We start from the raw sequence: 9138 nt of genomic DNA, 5'->3' as shown, positions 1-9138 counted from the left end.
TAGGACAATTAGAAGTACACTAGTATAGAGACATACATCATATACTCATCTTTTAAATACATTTGTGTCTTTTAAATATACATTATTTACTGCACTTTTATTTTGAAGGCTGGAGCCTGGCTTATTTCTGCTAGCGCCCAGACCGGAAACGTTCTTTCTGCTCATTTCACGGACCTCTATTGTTTTGGTTCTCCTCCTTCTTCTTCTTAATTCTCTTCCGGATCGGCGGCTCTGCTGCCCCTCGCTGGTTCAAAAGTGGTATTTCACCTGCAATACTGTAGTATACAGCACTGGTTCCCAAACACTGGTGTCGGGACCCATTTGTGGGTCACAGACACATTTTTATGGGTCCCATAATTTTTAGTTTCCTAGATTTCCTACATGCTTCCTACAGTTCAGGAGAGTTTGGATGGCAATTCTCTTGAATTCTGCCTTCAGGTATGGCATGGAAAGGGCATTTCTTTCACCATAGTCGAAAGAGGGCATTTCTTTCACCATAGTCGAACGAGGGCATTTCTTTCACCATATTCGAAATAGAAACTGCATTCATGGTCTGGAGAGGGAACTTTTTAAAGACGAATAAAAGCCCCCTTTGATGTCTATGTGTGCAAGTGCCTGTTGTGCACACTTTTATGCAGTTTTTTTTAATTCATGAATCTATTTAAAGTGGGTTGAATTGTGCTCGTTTTTTTGCTGAAGATATTAATGTAAGAACGAGGCGTGTCTTTGGAGACATAGCCTAAACACAATTCCAGGTTTTCAATGCTGAAAACGCCTCCTATTGGAACAAAGGGGAACTTGAAACTGCCCATAAAATCCATGCACGCAAGCTGTTTATGGCTTTTTATTTTTAAAATGTTGGCAACAAAGCATTCTCGCATAATAATTGCATTGTTTTTATTGTAAGCCATTTTGACACTTGCTTTGGCAAAGTAAACATATATTCTCATCATGCCAATAAATAACTTTTGAATTGGAAAAAAGGGAAATTGAATTGCATAGCTATACCTTTTACAGTCTATATACTGTATGCATGCATTTGCATGCTATAGGATTTTAAATTAATCCAGAAATCCCAATGCCATAGGTGAATGTAGCCTACTTCTCAGGGATTTAGAAGATGTAATGAGAAACTGTAATAATGAAAGGTTATGTTCACAGTTCAACACCATTCAGGGTTTAATGTTAAATCTTATAGGTACATAACATTAGAGCTAAATATAGGCAAATACCAGTGTGTATCTATCTAAATACTGAATCTAGCAACTTAAACTCTGTCCAGGGTGGACACAAAAGCACGATTGGCTGATAAAATGACCAACGTTTTTTTTATTTTTATTATTATTTTTTTAAGTTAAGGGGAGACCTTTATATTTGAAAGTTTGAGAAACACTAAAAGATAATTTATTGCCAATTTTTATGTGCACAAGAAACAGTACCATTCCGACACGAGGGTGGCGCACCACAACACATCACCGCAGAAGAAGACGAGCCCGGAAGCGCCGTCGCCGCAGAGACAACAACAACAACAACAGAAGAACGCAGCAGCGGTTTGTATGTTGACTTTATGAACCATCTAACAACAATATACTGTCTTAAACCTGAATCTGTGCACTTCTTGGTCTCGCTCGCTGAAAAGAAGCGATCCTGCAAGCTACCAGTGGGTCCCGAAGCGTTGATGATAGCTTGTTATTCATGTAGGTAGATTTCTTTTGGAGAGCGACACCATTGTAGTCCCTAAAATTCCTATATCAGTGATTCTGAAAACCGTTTTTATTTTCTTCTTTTTTCCAAGGACCCCAAGTTTGATATGCCATGGATTTGATTGCATTTTTGCCTCTGGGACCCCAATCTATGCTGTAAAGTCCATAGTGTTATTTGAACTGTGCGTAAATGTGTCTGGTTCCATTTTTTGTACACTGTCTTGAATTACAGACCTGCATGAGTGCATGGGTCCATTTGGTTCAATTTGTACCCCCAGATTACATAGCTGCAAGGATCCATGTTAGTCCGGGAAAAAACGGTGATTTTTGGCTGAACGTGGTTTCGTCGGTAAAAGTTTTTTTCTCAACTGATTCTTGTAGCTTGGGGTCACCGCTTAAGGATTCAAGAGGATGACCAGTGATATCCATTGAGCATTTTTTATTATTAATCCCTTAATGCCTGAAACATGGGCTCCCATTGACTTTCTATACAGGAGGAAAATACCCAGAAAAAGATTATTTTTCGGGGTATTTAAGGAGGATCTGAGGGGTCAAACTAAGGGTTTGTCATGATGCTGAATCCATTGCAGGCATTTGTTTTGCACAAAAAACATTCCGTGGGCTAGAAATAGCCTCAGAAAACAATACACGTATGGGTGAGTATTCATGTTAGTCGGAGGCCTTAGGGTTTTTTTTCTCGTGCTAATCAGTCTAAAAGTGCAAAATTTTGCACAGATGTAGCTCAGGGCTTGCTCTAATGATTTCGCTAGGGCGCCCGAGTCTGCGACATTCGGGGTCGCCACAGCGGCCAAATCAAGTTGGGCTCCCATCGACTTTAGTGATGAAAAGTGATGAGTCATCACTTTTCAGAGTTTTGTGGATGTTGTGGTGACCCCGAAGGTCGCCGACCTAGCTAAATCATTAGAGCATGCCCTGAGCTACATCTGTGCAAAATTTTGCACTTTTAGACTGATTAGCACGAGAAAAAAAACCCTAAGGCCTCCGACTAACATGAATACTCACCCATACGTGTATTGTTTTCTGAGGCTATTTCTAGCCCACGGAATGTTTTTTGTGCAAAACAAATGCCTGCAATGGATTCAGCATCATGACAAACCCCTAGTTAGACCCCTCAGATCCTCCTTAAATACCCCGAAAAATAATCTTTTTCTGGGTATTTTCCTCCTGTATAGAAAGTCAATGGGAGCCCATGTTTCAGGCATTAAGGGGTTAATAATAAAAAATGCTCAATGGATATCACTGGTCATCCTCTTGAATCCTTAAGAGGTGACCCCAAGCTACAAGAATCAGTTGAGAAAAAAACTTTTACAGGCGAATCCACGTTCACCCCCATTTTTCCCGGACTATGTGGTCATCCTCCTAACTACCAATAGTATATTTGGGAACCTCCTGGTTGGAACCAGCTCAAGGACCCCTGGTGGTCACACAACTAGCATGTTGAGGATTGTTTGACTGATTGATTGATTGATTGATTGATTGATTGATTGATTGGAACATGTATTAGACGTTTGCAATAGGAATTCCCTAAAAAAAGTTTGTTCATTTTGTGTATTCTTCATCCATTTTCTGGACCTATTTTAAACTCAAACTTATGTATCTCATTACATGAGATACATGATAAAGTGGTTCCTGTGTAAATAAGCCCGAAAAGCCTACTAGGATCTCCTTTTAGTTGACCTTGTACCAGTGATTTGTACTGTCATGAAACTGTACTTTTTCCTATGCAACCTTCCAATATATTCTTCAATCAATCAATCAAACCCCAATGAACAGCTATCCTAACATTTCAATGTACAGATTGTTACATCGATGTTGTAATAGACCTTTTGTCAGCCTTCTGATTGGTCCCTGAGACTCCCTGACTGGCCAACCAGAAAAAACATTCACTTTTTGCTATCGGGGGTGGAGTTTGTGCAGTGGAGAATGTTGCTTCAGCCTTTCAAAAACTGTCCGCAGTGCGGAGCACGGCAATCGCCTGGTACGGCCGCGGCAGTAGGGGGCGATCTCGCTCATCATAATGAATAAGCTTCAACAAACTAGTTCACATGGACCTTGGCTTATGAATGGTCTAACTAGTTACGATTGGGTACATATATTTTAAATGGGCAGAATTACGTGTATGTGAGGAGAACAGATTATAGTTCTCCTCTTCCTACCCAAGATTCAATGCGCTTTCTATTGCTATTTCTATTCTCTCTCTGATCCAGAGGATTAAACTAATTAAAACATATATTTTCGGGGGGAAACTACTGTTTTGCTATGTAATTACTGTACCCTTTTCTTCCCTTTTTATTAATATCACGTAGATGTGTTTTTTTTGGTACTTTATATAGCTGTAATGAGGCTATGAACCAAAAAAAATCCCATCCACTTCCACTATAAAAGAATCTGCAATAGTGATTCTGTCCCACTGGGATTAAACACATTAAAACATATATTTTCGGGAAAACCCCCTGTTTTGCAATGTAACTACTGTACCTTTGTCTTCCCTTTTTATTAATATCACCTAGATGTTTTTCCTTTGGTACTTTATATAGCTGTAATGAGGCTATGAAAACATAAAAAAATCCCATTCACTGCCACTAAAAAAACAATCTGCCCAGGGAAAATGTCCCATCATAGTAACAGGGCAGAATGGGGCGGGATTTGCAAACTAGTCTATTGTCTCCACCAGCCGAAGGCTGAGGGAGAGTATGTTTTCCCCTCCGTCCGTCCGTGCGTCCGTGCGTGCGTCCTCGCAGTTTGTGAACAGCTAATCTCAGTCACCGTTGGCCCGATCGCTGCCAAACTGAGCACACACACTCCCTGGATGCCAATCTAGAACCTCTGCCCCACATTTTTCAAATCAGCCTCATGGTGGCGCTATAACAGGCCGATTTGTGTGGCCTGGTTGTTACCAGCTAATCTCCGGCGCCGTTGGCCCGATCGCTGCCAAACTGAGCACACACACTCCCTGGATGCTAATTCAGAACCTCTGCCCCACATTTTTTAAATCAGCCTCATGGTGGCGCTATAACAGGCCGATTTGTGTGGCCTGGTGGAGACCTGTGCTCGGAAGAGCACTGCTTCTAGTTTGCACTGTCTTCCCTGCATTCTATGATAAGTCACGCTGGATTGTTTTAACAGGTAGTGTAATCCTCACCGGGAGCGACGCGTGTTGAAGCGCCATGCCACTGGGTTTGAAGCCGTGCTGTGCGGTCTGCAAGACCACCTCCTCGTCCATGTGGAAGAAGGGAGCCCAGGGGGAGATCCTGTGCAACAACTGCACGGGGAAGACGGGCGGGGGGTCCGCGGGACAGACCGCCGCCTCCGTCACCCTGCAGAACAACGGAGGGGGAGGAGGAGGAGGGGGGAAGCAGGTTGGTCGAAACGGCGGCGGTACACACTCCATGAACTTAAAGATGCAGTGAAAAAATACGTTTTTCACACTTTTAGAGCATATCTGTAGTGATAATATGCTAACACTAGATGCTAAAAAAAGTGAAGATTTCTGTGTTTGTGTATTATAACACAATCACAGCCCTAAGTACAGCCCCTAAAACAAATAATAATTCATGAGGTCAGAATGATTGACAGGTGCCTGTGTCAATCAACTTCAACTACTCCCCGCGAGCCACTGTGCTGGTTTGCATGGCTCTCCCCTTCCCGAGCCTCCCCGTTCCCAAACTCTTAAGCTCCTTGCGTAAGACAGAACAGTCCGATCTGATTGTATTAAAACACTATTTCATTGACAAATCTTTATGGGCCGCAAGTTCATATCCTGTTTTTTTGTTTTCTACATTAAAATAAATCTAAAGATTAAATAAAAGGTTACAAAAAAAGAGAAGAAAAAAAGCTTCAAAAGCAATTCCATCATTTTTCAAAAGTATTGCATAAATAAACAGCTTGTAGAACTGCTATTTTCAAATGTCTAATTTCTCTTTTGGGTCTTGAGCCAAAAGGTTTGGGAACCACTGATTTAAATTAAGACTAATCTACTGCTGCTGTTGTCCACAGTCCAAACAGGAGATCCACAGGAGATCCGCCCGCCTGAGGAGCACAAGGAACAAAGCGCCCGCCTCTGAGAAGAAGGTGTCCACCAAGGGAAAAGGCAGAAGGCACATATTTAAACTGAAAAATGTGAGTCACTGGACACTATAACCCACTCAACACAATTGTTTTCCTATTAACTAAAGGTTTATGTTTTAATAAAAAACACAAAATGACTGTTTATTCATGTGATCTCTCTTTCAGCCAATCAAAGCACCGGAATCTGTCTCCACGATCATCACGGCGGAATCCGTTTTTTACAAGGTATAGTGTTTATGATGCTGTCTGGGTCCCACATGACACCTTATGGTTCTGCTCTAGCCCTACAATGGCTGATAATCCATACATCGAGGGATTCATCTCTGCAGCATTCTAACTTCTAGTGCTTTGTGTGTACTCACCCATTGATGGGTGCTGTGACTTTTGGACAGCTCTTGTCAAATCCCTTTGAATGTTCTGACAGAAAACTTGTATTTAGTCAAATATCTCCACTTTTCCCACAAGATTCACAAGGACATCATTCTCTGTACAGCATTATGTTCTGCACTACTGTACCGCTAAAGACCAGGACATCTTGAAGCCAACAGTAGTATTTGTATATGATGTATTGTGTTAGGATATGATGTAGCGTATTATATCAGTTGGTGTAGTGATTTAATTTTAAGGACAGCCCTGTTTGATACACATTAGGCTACGGATCCAAAAATGTTTCTCTTTTGTTAAATAACAAAATGCACAAAGAATAGGCTCTGATAAGCTACCCGCTTTTCGGTCTGGCAAAAAAGAACGCATTATAGTGTCTCATTGGTCATTGTTCAAAGTGGATCGAACGTAAAGCTGAACTAAACTAAAGCGGTACAGAACCGTAACTCTTAAAATACCACTGTGGGTCCCCCGGACCAGCATGTTGCGTGTGTATAATTTATCTTTTTTGTTTGTGTTTTGCTGTCATGCCGTACCCCGCAGGGTGTGTATTATCAGATAGGCGATGTGATCAAGGTGACGGACGAGGACGATGGAAAGTCGTACTACGCTCAGATCCGAGGCTTCGTCCAGGACCAGTACTGTGAGAAGAGTGCCGCTCTGACCTGGCTGCTGCCCACCCAGGCCAGCCCCAAGGACGGCTTTGACCCCGGCACTTATATTGTTGGTAAGGAATAGCAGGGAGCACCACTAATGTGGTGCTTTTTCTGTAGCCTGTGACTCGTGGATTATGTGTCTCAGTTGCCACGACTGATTTCAGTTATTTGGATTCAATAGTGGCCAGCGTGTCTTCCTCTTGGCTCTGAACTTTAGTTATTTAGTCATTATTATTTATCGATGTGCGATCTGTGAGGACCCGAGTTTGAATCTTAACTTTTTAATATTGATCATGTCTAATAAAAACAAACCTTTCAGTATTTCCACATATGAATTGAATTAAGCAGGAAGCTTTTTAGTAATAATTATTTTTGACTTGCGATCCGTGAGGACGCAAGTTCGATTCACACTCATCGTCTTGTCTTGTCCTGTCGTGACAATACAATTCACTGGTCAACTAAAAGGATACAGTAACTCAAAAAAGCGTTTGAGCTTGTTGCAATTTATTGACGTATTTATTGATTGGTAAAGGCGCTATAAGAATGCACCATTTCACCATTAATTTTCCATGTCTAGGCCCAGAGGAGGATCTCCCCAGAAAGATGGAGTACCTGGAGTTTGTGTGCCACGCCCCGTCCGAGTACTTCAAGTCCCGGAGCTCTCCGTTCCCGACGCTCTCCATCCGGCCAGAGAAAGGCTACGTGTGGACGCACATCGGCCCTACGCCCGCCATCACCATCAAAGAATCACCTGCAGGGACCACTTAACGAGACCCCGGGATTCTGGACTTTGTTGAGTTGCAAACAGACATTTTGTACATACTGTAACCCTAGCGTCCCTATTCCGGGGTAAAAATGTAGCTTGTAAATTTGCTATTTTTGCCCGAGAGATTTGGTGTTGAGGGAAATGCTATCGGACCTAGTACAGAGCCCTGTGGGACCCCGGTCAATGAATGTATATAGGGTTTAAGTGTTTTTTAAGTGTAATATACACTTGACGGTCAAGTTGACGGTCTAAAATTCAGCAGGTGTATCGCTTGGGAAAACTAGTCATTTAAAGCTGCAATCTGGGATTTGGGCCCTGGGGGTCTCCTGTGTGGGATATTCAAACTTCCTCCTACCTTCTGTACCACTACCACTCCTTCAAGATAAAATCCCTTTTCAAGACAATATATCTCCAGGGGAGATATTGCGCTCATGAGCTTTGGTCAGTACTACTCGTCACTACAGGTGTGCTAGTTTTATCGTATTGGCATATGTACATACATATCGGTTAACAATGTTTTATTCCTTGAAATCAATGCCAGATTGCAGCTTTTATACACAAACACAATAGACACAATTTTAAGCATGTTAAAAGCCTTCATTTGTAATCCGTGGTATGACAGTGTCTCGTGCCGAATAGAATTGATCTACAAACTATTGAAATGCGTCGCATAGCTTGTATATCAGCTGTATTCACCAAGTGACACTGCCATGTGATGGCGTATGAATTACATTTTGAATATATGATGGCATACACAGCATTGATTGGGTTGTCATTTTTGTATTTGGTATTAAACATAGAACACTTTTCCATCAATTGTGTTATCTGCTATGATTTTCTGAAACAACGTGAACATATTAGACTTTATTCACAGACTTCAATTAACACTGGCCAAGTATACAGAGTATATGGATGGCTGAAATGTTTACCTAACAGAGCTAACAGTGTCTGCCTGCTGGGATAAATTGAATCTTGAATCTCTGATCAGGTCAGACCATTCGTATCAGATCCTGTGTGGGTAACATGTCATTAGGTCGAACACCCTTTGGATCGACCACCAAACTCTAACCCAAACCCTAATCCTAACCTCAGTAAAACTATGCCTAACACTAACCCTAAACCTAACCTGTCGCGGGTGATTATCTAACCTGCCGACGCTCGCGGGTGATTTATCTAACCTACCGACGCTGTTCGACCCAACGGGAGTTCGACCTATGGGGCAGTCCCCCCTGTGTCTAGGTGAGACAACATGACATTTGACACAATCTACATGTCGGGGTCCGCTCACTATCCCGACGGGCCGCTGTTCCGACTAGCGTCGGCAGGTTAGTTACTGAGGTAAGGATACTGAGGTTAGGGTTGGGGGTAGAGTTAGGGTTAGTTTTAGTGTCGGAATACCGGCCCGTTGGCACACTGCTGCTAAACACACTCTACTCTACCATGCTGATTGGACAAAGTTACTTTTCACTAAAAAGAAGTTACCACTTTAAGCAAATCAACCTAACCAGGTAAGAAGGTCTGGGGAAACATTCTCATTCAG

At 42.1% G+C, this 9138-nt stretch overlaps 1 protein-coding gene across 2 annotated transcripts; it reads left to right on the top strand.

Moving 5' to 3' along the window:
- Positions 1-1519: 1519 nt before the first annotated feature.
- Positions 1520-8403, top strand: gatad1 (GATA zinc finger domain containing 1). Of its 2 annotated transcripts, none has more exons than XM_080734839.1 (6): positions 1520-1554; positions 4851-5083; positions 5721-5843; positions 5958-6017; positions 6720-6903; positions 7410-8403. In XM_080734839.1, the coding sequence occupies exons 2-6, from the start codon at positions 4892-4894 to the stop codon at positions 7598-7600; spliced, it is 750 nt and encodes a 249-aa protein (XP_080590965.1). In that variant the 5' UTR covers positions 1520-1554; positions 4851-4891; the 3' UTR covers positions 7601-8403. The 2 variants fall into 2 exon arrangements, with proteins under 2 accessions (XP_080590965.1, XP_080590966.1); XM_080734840.1 differs by having other exon boundaries at positions 1533-1701; positions 4855-5083.
- Positions 8404-9138: the final 735 nt, after the last annotated feature.

This window comes from Nannobrachium achirus (genome assembly GCF_963921795.1).
Source record: "Nannobrachium achirus genome assembly, chromosome: 10".
NCBI lineage: Eukaryota > Metazoa > Chordata > Actinopteri > Myctophiformes > Myctophidae > Nannobrachium > Nannobrachium achirus.
The sequence above is the reverse complement of the archived record's forward strand: the minus strand, read 5'-3'. Positions and strand labels throughout refer to the sequence as shown.